The sequence below is a fragment of the Psammomys obesus genome, unplaced genomic scaffold (genome assembly GCF_907164565.1).
Source record: "Psammomys obesus unplaced genomic scaffold, mPsaObe1.curated_primary_1811, whole genome shotgun sequence".
NCBI lineage: Eukaryota > Metazoa > Chordata > Mammalia > Rodentia > Muridae > Psammomys > Psammomys obesus.
Window position 1 is genome coordinate 14,028,745 of NW_026596143.1, and position 20,444 is coordinate 14,049,188.

At 42.1% G+C, this 20,444-nt stretch overlaps 2 protein-coding genes across 3 annotated transcripts in view; one reads left to right on the forward strand and one right to left on the reverse strand.

The window, feature by feature from the left end:
• Nek5 (NIMA related kinase 5) overlaps positions 1-4,199 on the forward strand; it is a 40,631-nt gene extending 36,432 nt beyond the window's left edge. The window contains exons 19-20 of the mRNA XM_055593455.1: positions 845-953; positions 3,772-4,199. Coding sequence (XP_055449430.1) covers positions 845-953; positions 3,772-3,937 — 275 coding nt within the window. The 3' untranslated portion in view covers positions 3,938-4,199. The remainder of the gene's footprint in view (positions 1-844; positions 954-3,771) is intronic.
• Positions 4,200-7,836: 3,637 nt separating this feature from the next.
• Alg11 (ALG11 alpha-1,2-mannosyltransferase) lies at positions 7,837-20,426 on the reverse strand. 2 transcript variants are annotated; one of them, XR_008718559.1, is made up of 5 exons: positions 20,180-20,426; positions 18,460-18,687; positions 14,427-15,358; positions 11,961-12,349; positions 7,837-8,229 (listed from the first exon to the last, which is right to left on the reverse strand). XR_008718559.1 is itself a non-coding variant. In XM_055593417.1 (4 exons), exons 1-4 carry the CDS (start codon positions 20,221-20,223, stop codon positions 12,078-12,080), a joined length of 1,476 nt encoding a protein of 491 aa, XP_055449392.1. In that variant the 5' UTR covers positions 20,224-20,426; the 3' UTR covers positions 7,837-12,077. The 2 variants fall into 2 exon arrangements, 1 of the variants encoding a protein (XP_055449392.1); XM_055593417.1 differs by having other exon boundaries at positions 7,837-12,349.
• Between the last annotated feature and the right edge of the window lie 18 nt (positions 20,427-20,444).

Sequence of the window (20,444 nt, forward strand, 5' to 3'; positions counted from 1 at the left end):
CTCCTGTCTCTGCTTCCCAAGTGCTGTGATTCGTGGCAGATGTCACCATGCCCAGGGCAAGAATATTTGAGATAACAAGAATATAAAGACACATGCCAATATGAAGGAGTGTTTGTACTTCTAGTTTGCGCTTCAGGCCACATCACTTTGTGCACAAAGCACATAAACACACTGGGTTTACAGAAATTAAGAACAAAGATGGTTAAGTTTTGACAAAGCTTGCGTTTTGATACTCATGCTTTTCTTAAAATTTTTGTGTAAGCTCCAAATGGGGTCATTTTTGTCTCTTCTTGCCTGATCTTTCCTGTGACACTTCTTTTTTCATATCTTCTTGTGTTGCCTACTACTTTTAGTCCAGCATTAATCCCTTTTCTCGTCACTGATACTAAATACTCAACAACGAGCAACTGAAGGGACAAAGGAGCTCTTCTGGCTCATGATCTAAGGAGCCACTGTCCATCACAGTCAGGAAGGCATGGCAGAAGATGTCTCTGTGGTGGCAGGGGCACGTGGCAGCTGCTTGCACACAACTCAGTGCACCAGGAAGCAGAGATGGGACAGGAAGCAGGGCTGGACTACAAACCTCAAGGCTCTTTGCTCAGCAACATACACGCTCCATCTAGGAACCACCTCCCCATGGTTCTACAACCTCCCAACATGGCACCACCAGCTGTGGCCCAAGCGTTCAAACACATGAGCCTGTAGGGGGACATGTCACATCTGAACACAACATACAACTGTTGCCGTCCCTGACAGTACCGTGTTGTGACATCACGAATGGCATTTGCTGTAACATTGTGGATATACATTGCACATAGATCAGTTTTTTCATTTCTTTCGGTAGCGATAGTAAAACCACAGCTTCCTAAAGAAGACCAGGGAGAAGCAGACATAGCCTCTGGCATCGTAGTGGATGATGAAGAACTGGATCCAGTATCACATGATGATGATATGTGAGTAGGTCATGTACAAGTGAGACAGAAGATGGCTCATAGAGACCTAGCTATGGGGATCGAGTTTTACATTATAAATGGATTTGTTTGGTCTCTGTCCCCTCTCCCCACGTCTCTGTTGTGTGCACGTGTGTGCAGAGATGCATGTGTGTCTATGTGCAGCAGAACTTTTGTTGTTGTTGTTGTAGGGTTGAATCATAAGCTTGTTCCACACCAGGATACATATCTATACTCCCAACACTTGAGAGTTCTAGGCATCAGTCAGAGATAGATCCATAGATGGAGAGAGAGAGAGAGAGAGAGAGAGAGAGAGAGAGAGAGAGAGAGACTAGACTTGGTGTGGGCTTTTGAAACTTCAGTGCTCACCCCCAGTGACATACCTCCCCCAACAAGGTCACATCTCCTAATCCTTCCCAAACAGTTCCACCAACTGGGAACCAAACTTTCAAATATGTCAGCCTATGGGGGCTGTTCTCACTCAGACCACACTTGGAGGAAAAATCCCACAAGAAATTTATAAGCACAGACTTCAGTTTGCTCAGATTTGGAACTTAAATCACAATGTGTGGGTGGCCCAGAAACCCCCACACTGAGAAACCCAGCATTACGAGTAATATTAAAGGATGTTATTACTCCTAGGATCTCAGAAGAAGTAAACATAAAACATCCATGAGTTAAAATGGGTCGTATTTTCTTAGGAAAATGAAGATGAGTTCACAAATGAAATGTAAAAATAGCATCTAGCCAGGTGAGACCCTCTCTCAGAAGAAAACAAAACACAGCCACTCAGAATCTACTATGAGAGACTGTAAACACAAGAAATATCTGAATTAGGCCATGAAGAAGTTCATAGAATTATGTTGTGAAGACTATATTTTAAGTTATTTAATTAAAAAATAATTAGTCAGGAGGGGCAAGGAGTACACAGCTCAGTTGAAGAATGTTTGAGAACTTGGGTTTGTTTGTTTTTGTTTTAGAGACAGAGTTTTGCTGTGCATCTCAGGCTCACCTTTAACTTGCAATCTCCTGCCTCAGCCTCTCCAGTGTTGGGATTATAAGCATGAGCCTCTATACCTCCTGGCATTGTAATATGTGGTGTGTGTGTGTGCGCAAAGGGGGTGTGGAGAGAGAGAAATGATTCTTGAAAGTTTGTCTTCTGACTTCCACATGCTTACTACATACATACACATATTCATACATATAATAAAAAACTAAAAAGGTCTTAATGTTTGGGCTGCCATAACAAAATGCCTTAGAGTAGGTTACTTATAAATAACAGAAATGTACTTTAGTTTTAGAGTCTGATGGATTCAAGATCAAGGCGTTAACAGATTTGATGTCTGGTGAGGACCAAGTCCTGGGTTCAAAGACATTATTTAGCTGTGGCCTCACTGAGTGCAATGGAAAAACATTCCACCAGGCTCCTTTCCTAAAAGCTATGTCCTGTTCATGAGAGCAGAGCTCTCATGACCTCATCACTTCCCAAACCCTGTAATTTTACAGGTTTAGAACTTATCTGAGGTGTGTAGGACCAGCGGTGTTTTGGATAAAGGATTCTCATCTGTACCTGCTTCCTCTCAAGCATCTAAACATGCTCAAACCTCTCCCAGGGCTGGACTCCCTGAGACTGTGCACAAGCTTATTGTCCCTTGTCACCTCTATCGTCTCCCATTGCTTTCTCAGTCCATTTTATGATGACCTACACTGCCTGGCATTCCTAGGAATGGGGAAACATTTTCTCCAAGTTCATCTGTTACCATGAATTACCACCGAGGCTCATCATGTCTCTGTCTTCATCTGGCTTCTCCTTTGGCTAATTAGACCACACACTGCTTAATAATAGGACTAGCTCTTGGAAATTCATGGCTAGGTGATTTCATCTCTGTGTGAACCTCGTAGTGTGTCCTTATGTAAACCTACATAAGTACAGTACGTAAGTACAGTCACTCCACATGGCCTCTTTTGTTCTTGTTTTTCTAGACAGGGTTTCTCTGTGTAGCCCTGGCTTTCCTGGAACTTGCTCTGTAGACAGGACTGGCCTTGTACTCGATCTGTCTCAGTCTTCTGAGTGCTGGGATTAAAGGCCTGTGCCACTATGACTGGTTCACATGACCTTGTGCCATAGTCAGGAAATACACACAAGTGGGGTGAGGCTGCCCCTAGCTGAACAGTGGTCTTTGTTTTTGTGGCAGAGACTCAGGTATCCCAGACATGCTATATAGTCAAACATGCTATATAGTCAAAGATGATCTTGAACCTCTGAATCTTCTGTCCTCACCTCCTGTGTGTTAGGATTAGAGTGATGGCTGTGTGTCAAACCTAAGGCTTCATACATGCTAGACAACATTCTATCAACTGAGCCGCATCTCCAGCCCAGTGGAAAAGTGCTACACAGTAAACATTTCTTTTTCTACATAGGTGTAAGCATGAGGACCCGAGTTGGGAGCCCAGCACCTGCCTAAAACAGACATGACGTTGTGTGCGTGTAACCAGTGCCGTGATACAGCAGGATTGTTGGTTTAGTTGGAGCCTAGTTCCAAGCGGAATGAGAGATACTGTCTTGAAGGAAGAATGTGGAGTGATACAGCAGGACACCCTATGTCCTCCTCTGGCCTCTGCATGTATATAGACAACTACATCTGCGCACACTCACTCACACACACCCCCATCCCCCAGCCAAACTGATAGAATGGTTTGCTATCTGATGAAAATCCAATTTGCATAATGCTCAGATAGAAGCAGGCAATGAAAAATGAAAATAGTTTTTCTATTAGTGCTTTTATATTGAAACACTCATTTTGACTACTTATTATTTCAGAAAATTTGAAGAATCGGAAGATGAATTGAGAAGTGAAATAATAGAATCCCTGGAAAAACTTGCAACTTCCACAGAAGAAAGGGACGAAGTTCTCTGCTCCTCTAAGAATGCTGAAAAGCCACGAGAGAAAGAAAGGTTAGACTTGCTGGCCCAGAAGTTCCAGTGAAAGTCTGGAAGCTTCCTTGAGCTGTCTGATCTGTATGGCTAAGACCAAACAGATTCACCAAACGCTAGTCAAAATGGGCAAGTGTGGAAGATCTGTTTCTTATTGCTGGGAAAAGTCCACCATCTTATTGGTTTTATACATTCTGTCCTGATTATGCTCTTGAGGGACAACTCTGACAAATTCTGTTCTTAGCTTTAATGCTTCTATTAAACTGAAACTATCTGTTCATATCTTTCATGTTTGTGTTTAGAATAAAATGTATTAGGAAGAAAAAAAACAGCTTTGGCTATGTATGGCAGCTATTTCACTGGTCCTTGCTCAAACGGTAGTAAAATTCTATCAACCCTCCACTTCCCTTCTAAGTGCCTTGTAACATTTACATAGAGTCCAAGGAAACAAAGAGCGAGAGAATAGTGGAACTGTTGTTCTCCAAAAGATGGGGTGATCTTAGACTTTGGGGTGAGTGTGGATTAGAGGAAAAACAATGGGAGAAGGGAGGTAAATTGCAGAGACCAATTTTCTTCTAGAAAGTTTCAGAAGTTCCTATCATAGTTACATAACCGAAATAACTTTTCTGTTGTGTTCACTGACACATCCATTCATCCATTCATCTCAAGGCTTTGGAGTCAAGGATACTTTCACATAATTAAACACATATGTGAAAGCACTAATAATAACACTGGTACTTACTATAATTTTGCTTATATGATGACCCTGCAAAATACCCTGGAAATTATTAAAATAGGGCATAGGGGGCTGGCAGCATAGCTCAGAGGTAAGAGATCCACAACAGCAAATTCAAGTATGTGAGATAGAGTTCTATGTAACCTGCTTAAAAAGTCTATAAAGGGCCAGAAAGATGGTTCAATTGCTAAGGGGATTTGTTCTTCCAGAGGATTCATGACATTCTCCTCTCCCCTAAGAGCCATAGGCTATCTAATAAAATCCCCAGTGCCGGGCATCAAAAACATCCTTTTGAGTTGTTGGTCAGGAGAGACCAAAGGGCTACCCAAACAATATAGGCTGTTGCTGTTGCCCCTGTTGCCTCCCACAAGTTGAAGGTTAAGTCCCTATTAATGGAGGCATCATACTTTTGGACACAAGATTTGCAAGATTTGAGCTGATCTGACTGGAAGGCGTCCTTCCTGAGCACTAGATTTTATAATACTAGAAGGTGCTTTGCAAGCTGCCTAAGGATAGAAATCAATTAGTTCTGCTCAGCTGTGATGCCTATAAACCACAATCAAAAGCATGAGCTGTCGCAAAACGTACAGCAGTGGCACTTATATATTGGTGTTAACAAATAGCTGCCAAACTGAACCTAAGGCCCACTCAACAGAAGGGAAATCATGCCTGGCCAGGGAGGTCACGAACAATATGTTATTGCCACTTTTACAAACAAATGTAATTCCTAACTCCATTCTAAATATTTATCCATATTATAGTCATAGATAAGTGCAGCTTTCATCTCTGATCAAAGAGGCTTCTTTTTGCAGCAGATGAAGACCATTACAGAAAGCTACATATGGTCAAAATGCAGAGATAACTGTCTGTGGGGTGCCTGGTGCCAGTTTATACACCTACAACACAACCCTTCCACCTCAGCTCAGTGAACACTGCGGAAGAGAGGGGCAGGAGTCTAAGAGCCAGAGGTAGTCTGCTGCAACATGCGTATCTGCTAGATAGTACAGGGAATCTGCACCCACAAAACCTCAACCAGAGCCCTCAACAAAGACCACACCAGTTGCCGTGTCAACGTGGGTGGGGCATTTTTAAACATTTATTTATTTTTTATTAATTACAGTTTATTCACTTTATATCCCAGTCCCCCATCCACTCCTAATCCCACCCTCATTCCTACTTCTCCACCCATGCCCCTCCCCGAGTTCACTGATAGGGGAGGTCCTCCTCCACTTCCATCTGGTCCTAGTCTATCAGGTCTCATCATGAGTGGCTGCCTTGTCTTCCTCTGTGGCCTGGTAAGACTGCACCCACCTCAGGGGGAGGTGATCAAAGAGCAGGCCAGTCAGTTCATGTCAGAGGCAGTCCCTGTTCCCATTACTAGGGAACCCACTTGGACACTGAGCTGCCATGGGCTACATCTGTACAGGAGTACTAGGTTATCTCCATGAATGGTACTTGGTTGGAGTTCAGTCTCAGAAGACCCCTGGGCCCAGATTTTTTTCTCTCTCTCCTTTTGGAGCTCCTGTCCCCTCCAGGTCTTTCTATCTCCCCCTTCTTTCCATAAGATTTCCTGCACTCTGCCTAAAGTTTGGCTGAGTCTCAGTCTCTGCTTTGATACCCCCTGCAAGGTAGAGTCTTTCAGAGTATCTCTGTGGTAGGCTCCTGTCCTGTTCTGTTTTCTCCCTCTTCCGATGTCCATCCCATTTGCCTTTTTGAATGAGGATTGAGCATCTTACCCAGGGTTCTCCTTCTTGCTTAGCTTCTTTAGGTGTACAGATTTTAGTATGATTATCCTATATTATATGTCTAATATCTACTTATAAGTGAGTATATACCATGTATGTCTTTCTGCTTCTGGGATACCTCACTCAGGATGATCTTCTCTAGTTCCCACCATTTGCCTGCAAATTTCAAGATTTCCTTGTTTTTAATTGCTGGGTAAGGGTAGTATTCCATTGTGTAAATGTACCTCAATTTTTGTATCCATTCCTCAACTGAGAGACATCTGGGTTGTTTCTAGCTTCTGGCTATTACAGATAAAGCTGCTATGAACATGGTTGAGCAAATGTCCTCGTATTTTTGAGCATCTTTTAGATATATGCCTAGGAGTGGTACAGCTGGATCTTGAGGGAGTGCTATTCCTAATTGTCTGAGAAAGCGCCAGATTGGTTTCCAAAGTGGTTGTACAAGTTTACATTCCCACCAGCAATGGAGGAGGGTTCCCCTTTCTCTACATTCTCTCTAGCATGTGTTGTCACTTGAGTTTTTGATCTTAGCCATTCTGATGGGTATAAGGTGAAATCTCAGGGTTGTTTTGATTTGTATTTCCCTAATAGCTAAGGATGTTGAGCATTTTTTTTAAGTGTTTCTCTGCCATTTGATATCCCTCTATTGAGAATTTTCTGTTTGGCTCTGTACCCCATTTTTTAATTGGATTACATAAAAGATCTTTTGGAGGTATATCCATCCCTGATCTCAAGCTGTACTACAGAACAACAGTAGTAAAAACTGCATAGTACTGGCAGAGAAACTGACTGGTGGATCAATAGAATAGAATTGAAGATCCAGAAAAAAAGATCCACACACTTAGGGACACCTGATTTTTGACAAAGAGTCCAAAACCATACAATGGAAAAAAGATAGCATCTTCAACAAATGGTCTAACTGGACAGCTACATGTAGAAAAATGCAAATAGATCCATACTTATCATCCTGCACAAAACTAAAGTCCAAGTGGATCAAAGACCTCAACATAAAACCAGACACACTAAACCTGCTAGAAGAAAAAGTTGGGGAAAGCCTTGAACTCATTGGCACAGGAGACAACTTCCTGAAAAGAACACCAAAAACACAGGCTCTAAGATCAACAATCAATATATGGGACCTCATGAAACTGAAAAGCTTCTGTAAAGCAAAGGACACTGTTGTCAGAACAAAATGACAGACTGGGAAAGGATCTTCACCAACCCTATATGTGAGGGCTAATATCCAGAATATATAAAGAACTCAAGGATAGGGAAATCTTACATGGCTCAAGCTCTAGATGAACAGCTACAGGGAATTAATGATTGCTGAGAGAATTAGTTCTCCCCAGGGATGAGCCCCCTAATTGGTTATCCATACCAAGTGTTTATCCCTAAAAACAAATACACTCAAAAACAAAGCAAAACAAAAAAACAGAAACATACAAGTAACACCAAACAGACCCAGCAGGGTGCATTTATATATTTATTTGCATACATATTTAGCAATAATTATTAAAGCAAAAGAGACCATAAATTCCAGAGGTAGGAGGGAGAAAAAGTGGAAAAATAATGTGACTATTTTAATTGAACTAAAGAAATCACTGGTCAGACTTAGAGAGAGTGGATTTTTCTATCAGTAGCTCTACATCACAATTAGATATAAATATATCATAGAAAGACTATGTAACATACACGTCACAGTTGCAGTGTCACTGTGAATAGGAATGTGAATTCCCACTGCTGTGGGCTCAAAACACAATGCTTGGACCACCGGGGAAAAAATCACAACTGTAGAGGACTCAGCAGCCACCCAGAATTTTCCTGGAAACAGTAAGCCTTGACATTGTGCATAGTACCTGAAATCTAGTAAAAAAAATAAACATCTGTAATACTTTGTTAGGAACACTGGAAAAGAATATACATATAAATAATATTTTATGATTTTGATTCATAAAAATAATGTTGAAAAGCTAGTGTAAAAGTGTTTTTAAGAAATTGAGAATTGTTTCTTTACCATATCCTCTATTTATGTTGTTCATTTCTGTTTCTATAATCTTTAGTCCTTTTATTTGTGGATGGGTAGGCCGTATGGGCTATAGCCAACTCTTACCTCAAAGACTGGCCATAAAATAACAGAGTGGGCTGTCAGCAGAACACCAGGCCATAATCCTGATTCTGTCATTAAACAGCTTTGTAACAATGAAGAAATCTACATAGTTCTTTAAAAAAATTTTTTTTGGTCTGTAAAGTTGAAAATAAAATAGAGAATGTGTAAGGTTCCATCCATCTTCAGCCTCCGCAACTTTTGCAAACTGAATTGTCTCCAACACAAGCTCTGTTGGTGTATCACACCAGGGATTATGTGTTGCTGCTTTCCTAGTGTAGTGAACCAACAACCCAGTGTAACTGGGAATCAAAACAAAACAACCAAAACCAAAACCAAGCAACGAGCTAGAGGAGACAGCAAGGAGTAATGTGCCCTAACACAAATGTCAGACAAATTGTATGGAAATTCAATTAATTAAAAGGAACTGTGTCTGTAGAGAATGGCAAATACTATCTTTCCAGTCCTCTGTGTACACACAAAATCACTTGTTGCCCCACTGTGCCTCACCCCTATTACAGCCAGCTACTTACAGAGTTACATCCTCAGCCCCACACTTTCAGAACGGAGGCTGAGTAAAATGTATACTGATTCCCGGCTACTAGCTAAGAAACTAAGAAACTGCTTAGTTGTATACACATCTATGATGTGAGAATTCAGAAAACCTTTACTACTGGTTGTTAGTTTTGTAAAAAAACAAAATCAAAACAAAGTTTTGGAAATTGTTTTTAGAGTGTTAAATTACTTGGTAAACAGCCAACAGAGGAATACATTCTGACCTTTATATTGTGTGTTAGAGACCGTACCTGCCTCACTCATAGTGAGATCTCCAGAGGTCTAGGATCCTTGGATCCTTGGAGAACGAGTAAGTTAGCATTAGTTTGCAGGCCACACTTGAACTGTATACCTTAATAAGGGTCTAGACAAATGTTTAGAGGTTGTTGTTAGCAATTATGCTGCTTTAGTAAAATAGTGGCCGTTCACTAGCACTGAGTACTTAGCTAGGTTTCCAGTACCATGCTCTCCTTCTAGTTGAGTGGGTCTTAAGTCCAATTTAAGAGATGTTGGAAAAAATGGGGTGGTGGTGGTGGTTGGAGAGATGGCTCAGTGGTTAAGAGTACTGCCTGCTCTTCCAGAGGTCCTAAGTTCAATTCCCATACTGGGCTCTGATGCCCTCTTCTGGCATGCAGGTGTATATGCAGATAGAGCATTTAAAATAAATATTAATAGGAAAAAAAAGCTGTTGTCTACTGTCAAGTGTACATGCCAGTACTTTAAGCTTATCTTGCCATACTGGTTGTTGGTGTGGCTCATAGGTAGCATAGCTGGGTAGGACTGTTGGTTGGGCCCTCCTTTGGAAGTTTGTGTGGCACCTTCTCATTGTATGAGTTAGTCCTAAGGGAGCAACAAGTCTGTGTGTGTGCACGATTTCTGGGTCAGTTCGAGCTCCGGGGTCTTTTGGCCTATTTCTAAAGTACATGGTGTCTTCACCAACTGGGACTTACTTTCCACTTCTAGGGTTAGCCAAGGACAAAAGGGTTGTATGGTTTAGGGGTCACTTGGACAGCCAAAGCCAACAACTCAAAAGAGGCTTCTCATGTCTGATGTTAGAATTCTCATCTATATCTCATACGAGTATTATCAGCCCAGATGAGAAAAGTTCATTAAAACTACACATGAACATTTATACACAGATTTACATGTATTATTTTTGTTATTGTTGATTTTTTGTAAACAGTTAATACAATAACTTCGGTGGCTTTTCAGATATTGTTTTCATCTTACCAACCTCCATCCTTTATTTACTTCCTTCCCTAAAAGTCTCCCCACCCCACACATACCTCTTCCCATTTCCCTACCAGATCACTGTATCTTGGTTGTTACTTCTACCTAAAGCAATGTTTATAATCTTCAGGTAGCTTCATATACTTTACATTTACAATTAGAAGGTATTAACAGATTGACTTCAGATGAAACACCCAAGAATCAAAAGAATTAAGGCACAGTTTTAGTGTTAACAGGTCAGATATTGTAACTGTGAAGTGAGGTTCAGCCCAGTATGCTAACTACCACGGCATTTCTCCCAGAATTCTACCTCACGATCTTTCACACTGTGTGGGCAGTATGATACAACACGGTCAGTTTCAGAAAAGCAACTTAGCTTGACATTCTTTCCAATGAATGGAGGCTGCCTTTCAGCCTTCAGTGAGGTTGGTAAAGGATACGAAACCCATACAAATGGACTGTGGTGGGCACTAAATAAAACCCAATTTCCACACAAACAACTTATGGGAAAGACTGTTGCTTGTGTTTTGACTTCAATATATCTGAACACACCCACGAAGAAATCAGTCCATCTCATCTCTCGACGGATGCTTTGGGTATAGGAGTAGAGACGCCTGTTTGAAGCTTCTGTTCCCTTTAAGTAAATTATTAGCTATATCTAAAAGGGTTATCATGCTGTTGTTTCCCAGGGTTCCTGGGGTTGGGTTGAAGTGGCTTAGTGGTTAGAACATTCATGTACCATGAGCATGGCTCAAGATTCAATCTCTAACCTTAAATCTACCTCTCCAACAGAATTTAACCCAAAAACATAAGAATACATTTTAAAGGGCCAGCTGACTACCTGCTACCTGTTTCTTTCAGCGCTTCCCTTTCAGTCTTTGGGTGAGGTTGGTTCTGTGTATTCTGTGGTACTCGGAATTTGAATGTCCCTGCTCTTGCTTAATCTCTGAGGCTCTACGTTGTATCTCCAGGATCATAAGACAAATAAAAACCCAGGAAGCTTTCTTCTATGCTTTCTAAACTAAAGTGATTTGAAACGAGGATTTGGGGCTCAGGATACGGCTCAGTTGGTAGAGCGCTTGTCCAGGCTGTGTGAGGCCTTGGGCTCCATACCCAGCACTGTACACACTGGACTTGTTGGTGCAATCCTACAATCGTAGCATTCTGGAAAGTGGAGGCAGGGGCACTCAAGGATTAAAATACAGAAAGATTAAAAAATTAAGAGATACATGAGTATATAAAAACTGATTGGTAATTTTCTTTGAGATCTATACTATTCAGATTTTGAGACCAAATATTAATGTAAAATCTGTACATTAGGCTACATGAAGCTGGGTGGTGGTGGTGCACGCCTTTAGTCCCAGGACTCGGGAGGCAGAGGCAGGCGGATCTCTATGAGTTCAAGGCTAGCCTGGTCTACAGAGTTCTAGGAAAGCCAGAAGCCAGGGCTACACAGAGAAACCCTGTCTTGAAAAAGTGGAAAAAAAAAAAACAAAAAACAAAAACAAAAACAAAAAAACAACAACAAAACACAAAAAACAAAAAACCTACATGAGATTACTTTTTCCATAGAGATAGTTTAGCCATTTTGTTAAGTACTATCTTGTCTATATACATATTGCTCAGATTGCCTTTATCATAATAAAGAATGAATTTAGGAAATATTTACACGTGAAAGTGATTCCAAATGAAGCATTTCCCTTACTTTTTGGTTCTGGAGATGGAACTCAGGTCCTTGCAAACAGCAAGAACATGCTCTTCCACTATCTCCACCTCCAGCTTCATGCTGTGGAACCTATCCAGAATGTGTACAGATTTGGCATTATGTAAGTAACATCTCCACAGAAGACAGGAATGCTACTTCAAACTCCTGGTCAGAAAATCTGCTTACAGACGCTCTAGCATTTCTTCTGATTTGAAGTCTCTTTTCTGCAGACAGAGAAAGAATATGAGCCATGGTTTCAGCATAGCCTTCTTCACTTTCAGCCAGGAATCCAGTTATTTGTCCTTCATGAGGAATGACAATGTCAAGCTTTGGGCCTCCTGAATTGTGTGCAAGGATGATTGTGCCAGCAGCCATACACTCGACAACTCCTGTGAAAGAAGACAATAAAAACCATACAGACTTTTAAACTTTTGAAGAACATAAGCCTTCAAAAATTCTGAGACCATGAAACATTTGATTAAGGATTTGTGCATCTGAAAATTTGCTTATTTAACATGATAGAAAATACAACAGCTTTAAGGGTCTTGCATGTGTGCCTGCCTGTGAATGTGCCTGTGGAAGCCAGAAGCTGACTTCAGTTTCTCTACTGCTCTCCATTCACTGTGGAGACACTCTCTGATTTGGAGTCTGGACTGGCTGGCCAGTGAGCTAAAGAGCCAGTAGACCGGTCCTTCTCAACCTGTGGGCACAACCCCTTTAGTGGTCTAACGACCTTTTCACAGGGGTCTAAGACCACCAGAAAACACAGCTTTTTACATTATGATTTATAACATAGCAAAATAACAGTGACAGAGTAGCAACAAAAATAACTTATGGTTGGGTCACCATAACATAAGGAACTGTATGGAAGGGCTGCAGCACTGGGCAGGCTAAGAACCGCTGCCTTAGGCTCTCCACCACTCCCACCAGTGTGGGGTCACAGGTATCTGCCATGCCTGCCTTTTACATGGGTGCTGGGGATTTGGCCTAGGTCCTCATGTTTGCACAGTGATCAGTCTACCCAGTGGGTCACCCATACTTTTAAGCGTTTTAGTCTTCAAAGTGTCATAATAACGCTGCTTCATTCTTGATTAAGACAGATAAATAAATGGAAGTCTACAGAAATGTTCTATTAAGTCAACACACTGGGGCTGACGGTGTGGTTCAGCGGGTAGGGTATTTGCCTAGCATGCATGAAAACCTGGCTTTGAACCCTAGCACCACATAGAAGCTACGTATGATGGTGCACACCTACAATTCTAGCCAGTGGGAGGTAGATGGAGGAAGAGCAAGAGTTCAAGGTCATCACAGTGACACAGTGAGCCCCAGGCCAGGCTAAGTGAGACCCCATCTCACAGGAGAAAAAAAATGAGTACAATACTCCAAGTAGAAGACTAGACAACATCTCTACTCTACCTCTACATCAGAGAGGTAGAGTAAAGAAAGCACCGAAAGTGAAGTTGTAGGAGGTCCAATAACACCAGCAGATAAAAGTGTGAACAACCTCAGAGAACTAACGTACACTGCTGAGCAGCACACAGCTGCCTCAATGTCCATGTTCAACAGCAGGCTGGGATGGTAAGTGTGGTTACTGCCTACATGAAGGTATAAATCACTACCCAGCCTTTCCTAGCTGGGCTCCTCTTTCACGCCCTTGCATAAATAGACCAGGCAATGGTGCTCTCTTGTAACTCAGAGCTCAGCCTACCACAGTTTCACCTTTGCTTTCTGTTCTCTTGCCATGCTGCTTTCCCCAGTGTGTAGCTGGGGTCCAGCTGCCCCTTTTCTCACTAAACACCAATCCATGTTTCCAAAGCACACTCACAACCATTTTCTGCAGTCCCCTCTTTTCCGCTTGCTCACCTTCTCAGCTCTCTACTGAGGCCCCTCTTGCTTTCACACCTTTCCCCAGAGATCTTCACCATACTTGTAGTTAGTTGCCTGTGTCATCTATTAGGCACAGTTTCTAGAGGAACAGAACTGACAGACTGAGCACATAGGCACTAAAGGATCAGAGTGACTTGCAGCCTTAAGTAGAGGCTCCCAGACAATACCACTTTATCAAGCAGTGTGCTGAAGGAGAATGCTCCCCAAGAATCCATATATTTGGATACGTGGTTCCCAGTTGGTGGAACTCTTTGGGAAGGATTAGGAGATGTGGCCTTGTTGGAAGAGGTGTGTCACTGGGGGTGGGCCTTGACGGGTCAAAAGCCTCACACCATTCTCTGTGCTCCTCTCTCTGACTCCAACTTACAGATCAGGATGTTTTCAGCCACCATGCCTTCGCGCTGCTACTGTGGAGTCTATCTCTCCAAAACAATGAGCTCCCAACTTTCTTTTATACGTTGCCTTGCTCATGGCATTTGTTACATCAATAGCAAAGTAATAAAGATAAGGATCTTATGTATATCTTGAGGTATCCAACAACTTGTTAAAAAAAAAAAAAAAACCAAAACAAAAACTCACCAATCCCAAAATGTTCATTCCACATGGTATGCAGACCAATTGTTGCTTCAGACAAGTAGTTCTTCAATTCATCAAATGAAATGTTTATTTTAAATTCCACAGCTTCTTGAACTCCCAAATTCTCAGATAGTCTTCTCAGCTGGTTAACTCTAAACTCATCATCTTTGTTGCGACATCCTCCAATAAGGACAAGTTTAAGTGAAGGGCGTGACTCAGTTGCCTTTTCATTTAGCAATTTGGCAAAGGCTTTGATCTGCAAAGCATGATTCTTTTCAGGCCTGAACTGGCCAATGGAAATCAGCAAATGCCCCGAGGTCCCCTTTTTTTCATGTAAGGGGATGTCCAGAAATGTCTGCACATCACAAGGTGGATACACAATGTTAGTGCAATGCCCAATTTTCCACAGGGAGAGGATATGGTTTAGTGTCCATGAGGAATTCACCATGACTACATCACTGCAAGAACCAACAAGGCCGTAAATGAAAGCAAATAAATAGTAGTAGATGAGCTTTGCCTTGCTGAGAAGAGCGTTTCTGCTAATGAAAGCTGCGTTATTGAACCCCGTGTTTTGATTCTTCACAACAGAGAGCATGTCGGTGCTGATGGTAGGGTAATGAACATAGGTTCCGACGCGGCAACCTCCCACGTACTTGAACAGAGGCAGTGTGAAGGCATAGCCCATTGAATCGATGTAGACATCAGGGACAAGCTGGGTCAGAGCTTCCCAGCCAAGAAGAATGGACCCGAGACTTTGGCCCAGCAATGTGAAGTGAGGGTATCGAGAATCCTCCACAAGGTAGCGTTTCTTTAAGAAAACAAACTGCACTGGGTGAACTAACTTGATGTTAAATCTTCTGAAAGCACCTTCTAGTATCTGTTGACCACTGACATCAGTGTCGCCAGTATACACAACATAAACTGCTTCAGGATACCTGAAATAAAATGTTATTAACTTAGATTAAAATTAAGCCCAAAGTCACAATTCCCTTATACTTGCAAGTAAGCTCATTTTTTATACTAAAAGTGTTTTCTACCACTCTTCATTTATTGAATTCAAACTATGACTCCATCCTTCCTTGATGTTTTTACTCTTAATCTTTCAAATGAGACCATGTGCTATATATACTAGGATTTATTTATTATGTACAATGTTTTACGTACATGTATGCCTGTAAGCCAGAAGAGGGTACCAGATCTCATTATAGAGGGTCATGAGCCACCTTGTGCTGGCTGGGAATTAAACTCAGAACCTCTGGAAAAACAGCCAGAGCCCTTAACCTCTAAGCTATTTCTCCAGCCCCCAAGTACTGAAGTATTTTGATTGTTACCTGCAAATTTATCGATTAAAATCTAGTTTCTAGGAGAGTGGCATTAAAAGAAAAGGAACTCATAATGGGATTAGTAGGAATTGTGCCTTCTTAAACTTATTTTTTTGCTGCTAAATACTGACCCCAGGGCCTTTGCGTGTGTAATGTTCACTTTACCCCTGGGCTATCCTCGCAGATCCTTTGTGGTCCCTTGGAGAGGACTAACGGAGTCTGTTCACCCTGCCACACGAAGACACAGCACGTGGCAGTTATCTACGTGTCGCAAGGCATGTCACATTCTCTGGCTCTTGATTGTGATTTCCCAATCTCTGGAACTAGGAGCGATACATTTCTCGTTTATAAACTATCTAGTCTGAACTATTTTGTTGTAGCTAGCGAGACAAGACTAAGCTATCATGTCTTCTAAATACATGCCATTCCTTTGAATATGGGTTTTAAAATGAAGCAAACACCAACAGAAATTTGACATATTAGTGAGAGGTTTTCATTTTTTAGGAAATGTAAAAAATTTTTATTTTAATGAGTTTAGCTGTAGGGCACTTGCCCAGCATACGCAAGTTGCTGAGTTCAACCTTTAGTACCACAGAAAACAAACAAACAAACAAACAGGTGGGACCCTTATTTTACATGGTTCGTTGTATAAAATGGTAATAAAATATTAATAAAACAAAAACTAAGATTCACTAAAGTTGTCTTGAGGTACGATCATAACTCTTTTTTAAGATTTATTTTTATTCATGTGTATTGTATGTGGTTGTGTGACTGTAGGTCACACGCATAGCGGTACCTCAGGAAGCCAGAAGATGTTAGACCCTTTAGGGCTAGAGTTACAGGCAGTTATAAACCACTAGATTTGGGTACTGGGAACTGACCTCAGGTCCTCTGGAAGAGCAGCAAGCACTCTTAACTGCCATGCCACCCTTCCAGTCCTGATACATAATTTTAAAGTATTACTTAGTGTTTTCCCCCCTTATTTGCAATACCACCCATATATAAATCTACGTAACGAAGCTTAACTGGCTGTAGACAGTTAGTTAATCACACTTTTAGGAAATTAATTCCTGGTTCTGGAGACATGTCTCAGTGGCTAAGAGTACTCACTGCTCTTACAGAAGACCTGAGTTCAATTCCCAGTGCCACACAGTGGCTCACGAGGATGCCACTCCCTCTTCTGGCTCCCTGGGCAGTGCGTGAATCTGGAGCACTTTCATACATGCAGGTGCTAATACACATAAAATCAAAATTAGTACATAAAACCATTAAAAAATTAATTCCCTTGTTTTTGAGTACAGTTATACACATATAACTTTTTGAGACTCCAATTTTCAGACAGACTTCCGCGGCTACTTAACTAATTCTAATGTAACAGATTCTTAAGCACATTATAAGTAACATCACGCACAACAATATCCGATCACTACTATAAATTAAAAGTACAGACTTGGGCCAAGGAGACGGCTCAGTGGATAAAGCACATGCCACACAAGTGCGAGTGTTTGCACCCCTGTGCCCACATAAAGGTGACAGCCACGTGTAGTCCAGCACTCTGGAAGGCAGAGACAAGTGGGTCTCTGGGCAAGCCGCCTAGCTAGGTTGGTAGGAATCCTGATGTCCGTCCATGTTCAGCTAGAGATCCTGCCTCAATAAAAAGTGGAAAGCAATTGGGCAAGACACCCCGGGCCTCTACATGCACAAACACATGTGCACGCATGAATGCTCCCCAAACTATATACTTAGCTGTTCTGTTTTTTAATAAAGATTATAAATCTTTCTCAATTGAAAAGCAAGCCAACTAAGAAAAAAACAATGGCATTTAAGATCACTTGGGGTGGCTTTTCTAAGGGAATCTGGGAATACGTTTTCACCTGGATATAAAGATTTTATGTTTTTATACACTTTAAAAATTTTATTTTCAGCTGGGTGATGATGGCCATACAACTGTAATTCCAGCAGCTGGAAGGCAGACGCAGGTGGATCCCTCTGGGTTCGAGGCCAGCCTGGTCTACAAAGCAAGTCCAGAACAGCCAACGCTACTCAGAGAGACCCTGTCTCGAAAAACAAAATTATTTTCAGCTGGGCATAGTGGTGCCCACTTTTAATCCCAGCACTTAGGAGGCAGAGGCAGGCAGGTGTCTGTGAGTTTGAAGCCAGCCTGGTCTACAGAGTGAGTTCTAGGATAGCCAGGGCTACGCTGAGATACCCTTCCTCAATAAAACCAAAAAATAAGTTATTTTTCACTATGTTACTGCCTCCGCCTCTATCCCTGCCCCTCTCCTATGTATAACATGCAGGTAGCTTACATCTCTTGCTCCCACATCTTATCCTCTTCTCCCCAGCAAATCTTTCTTCTGCCTTCATGTGTGGACATTTAGTGAGGGTTGCCCGTGTGAGCACAGGTGGAGAGTTATTTATTTAAGCAAGGGCAACTTACAGCACAAAGCACTATGAGCTTTCCCATCCAGCAAGTATTACCTGCTTTTTAAAAGCCAGCTTTTTTTTTTTTTTTTTCCTTTCCCCCCTTTAAGAGGTGGCCCTCATGTTGTCCAGGCTGGCTTGCAGCTCCTGGGATCAAACTGATCCTCCCACTTTAGCCTCTAGAGAAGGTGGGATGACAGCTGTGCAACACTGCCTGAACCTAAAAGTCAGTCTGCTCTCAGGAGGCAAGCAGCAGCGTAGAGGATTGGCCGAGAAAGATGCATACCTACTTTAACTGCAGGGCTCTCAAAGCACACCACAGAACTCTCTCTCCTCCACCGCCCGCATTGCAGTATGGATGGAAAAATGAAACCACCATTCGATCCTTTCCATTGCTGGCTGAGACTGACTTTTTCTTTCTCTGTAGATGTCGTCTGATTATCCAAAGGCCAATGACCAAACATACACACAAAACTCCACATATAATTAGTCCAGGAAAGAATAGTGAGTAAAAAAATCTGAAATAAATAAATGGTAAAAATCAATCCATTGTCAATTTATTAAGTAAGCTACAAACTGAGGTTAACTTTTACATATTTGCTTAGTATCTTAGTATCAGAGAGAATTTCTGTAGCTTATAAGTCTGAGAGCAAAATATCCAATTATTTTTTCCCCTAGTAGTGGTGATTGAATTCAGGATCTCATTCATCCTAGGCAAACACTTTATTCCTAGCCAATATTTCCCCATAATTAAAGAAAATGCTTTAAAGAAAGGTAACTGTAACCCAAAGTTATGGATTCCTCATCAAATCACCATTATAATGCAGAAAGTTACTATTATAATGAGTACAGTAGAGAGCCGGCAGCATTCCATTTATCAGGGAAAAAAAAAAAAAAACAACAACAACAAGAATGTGCTACAACAAACTAGCCTATTCATATTTTTTAACAATCACCACAGGGCTGGAGAGATGGCTCAGCTGTTAGGAGCACTGTATGTTCTTCCAGACGTCTTGAGTTCAATTCCCAGCAACCACACAGTGGCTCACAACCATCTATACTGGGATCTGATGCTCTCTTCTGGCCTGCAGGTGTACATGCAGATAGAACACTCATACATTAAAGTACAGAAATCAAGATGTAGTACAAACTTTGCCAAGACTGTGTGCATTAGGTAAGTCCAACAGGCATCTTAGGCTTCATGTGGGCCCACTAGTTAGGGGAGTGGGGGATATCTCTGACAAGGACTATGTTGCCTGCTTTTTGACCACTTCTTCCTCATGGGACTTCCCTACAAGACCACAGGGGAAGAAGACATGAACTCAGCCCTCATGTGAATAGGTGAGCTGGGGTGTCTGGGAAGGGGACCCTATTCTGAGGAATAGGGGAGAGGGATGAGGGAGAGAGGGTGGTACTGGGAGGAGAGGAGGGACGGTTCTATGACCGAGATGCAAACTTAATTTATAAAAAGATAAAAATTAAAAGCCCTAGCCAACCAAACATAAAAGACTGCATGTATCTACTATCCTTCAGAATGCTATTACGCTAGTTCTAATTTTCAACCTGAACAAAGACACATAGGTGTTAAAAGAACTTAGGTAGGTCTTTATAAGTTAGGAACATATTTTGAAATATAGAACTATTACAACAGTAGTAATCACCATGTGGTTAGCATTCCTGTTTATTTCTATTTCCTAATTTTTACGCAAGAAACGATATGTAACTTAAGAACGAAAACGATATATCCATAATTTAACCATTAACCAGGAAAAATAAAATAAATCACCAGACGGTCAAGAAGCAGAGAATAAACCAAATGGTTTATGAAGCAGAGAAGCAGCAGTAAGCGGTGTAAGGAAACAGCTGCTCAGTCAGCAGTGAGGCATGCGAAACCACTGCGGTAAACGGAGGCATGGCAAAGAAAGCTCTTCTGCAGACATTATCTGGGCTGCCCCAACTACATCATCCACGGAGGAGACGCCCCGTGAACTCAGGCCACCGGCTCCTCACCTCAGCAGCGCGTACGAGCACCAGCTCCCCGCGTACGCCGCCATCTTACTCCCCCACCCCCTCGCAGCCCGGAAGCTCTTGGCTGTTCTTCTATGCTATTGGTTCCTGCGGAAGCGTACGCCTCTAGCCACGCCCCCTCCTGCCCACACGTCTTCCTGCGGGTTGCCAAATAGCCGCTTCCCACAGGCGGGGCGCACACGGGCCCGCCCCACTGTGGTGGTGGGCGGGGGGCGTGGCCTGTGATGGACAGCCGCCCCGCCCCCCC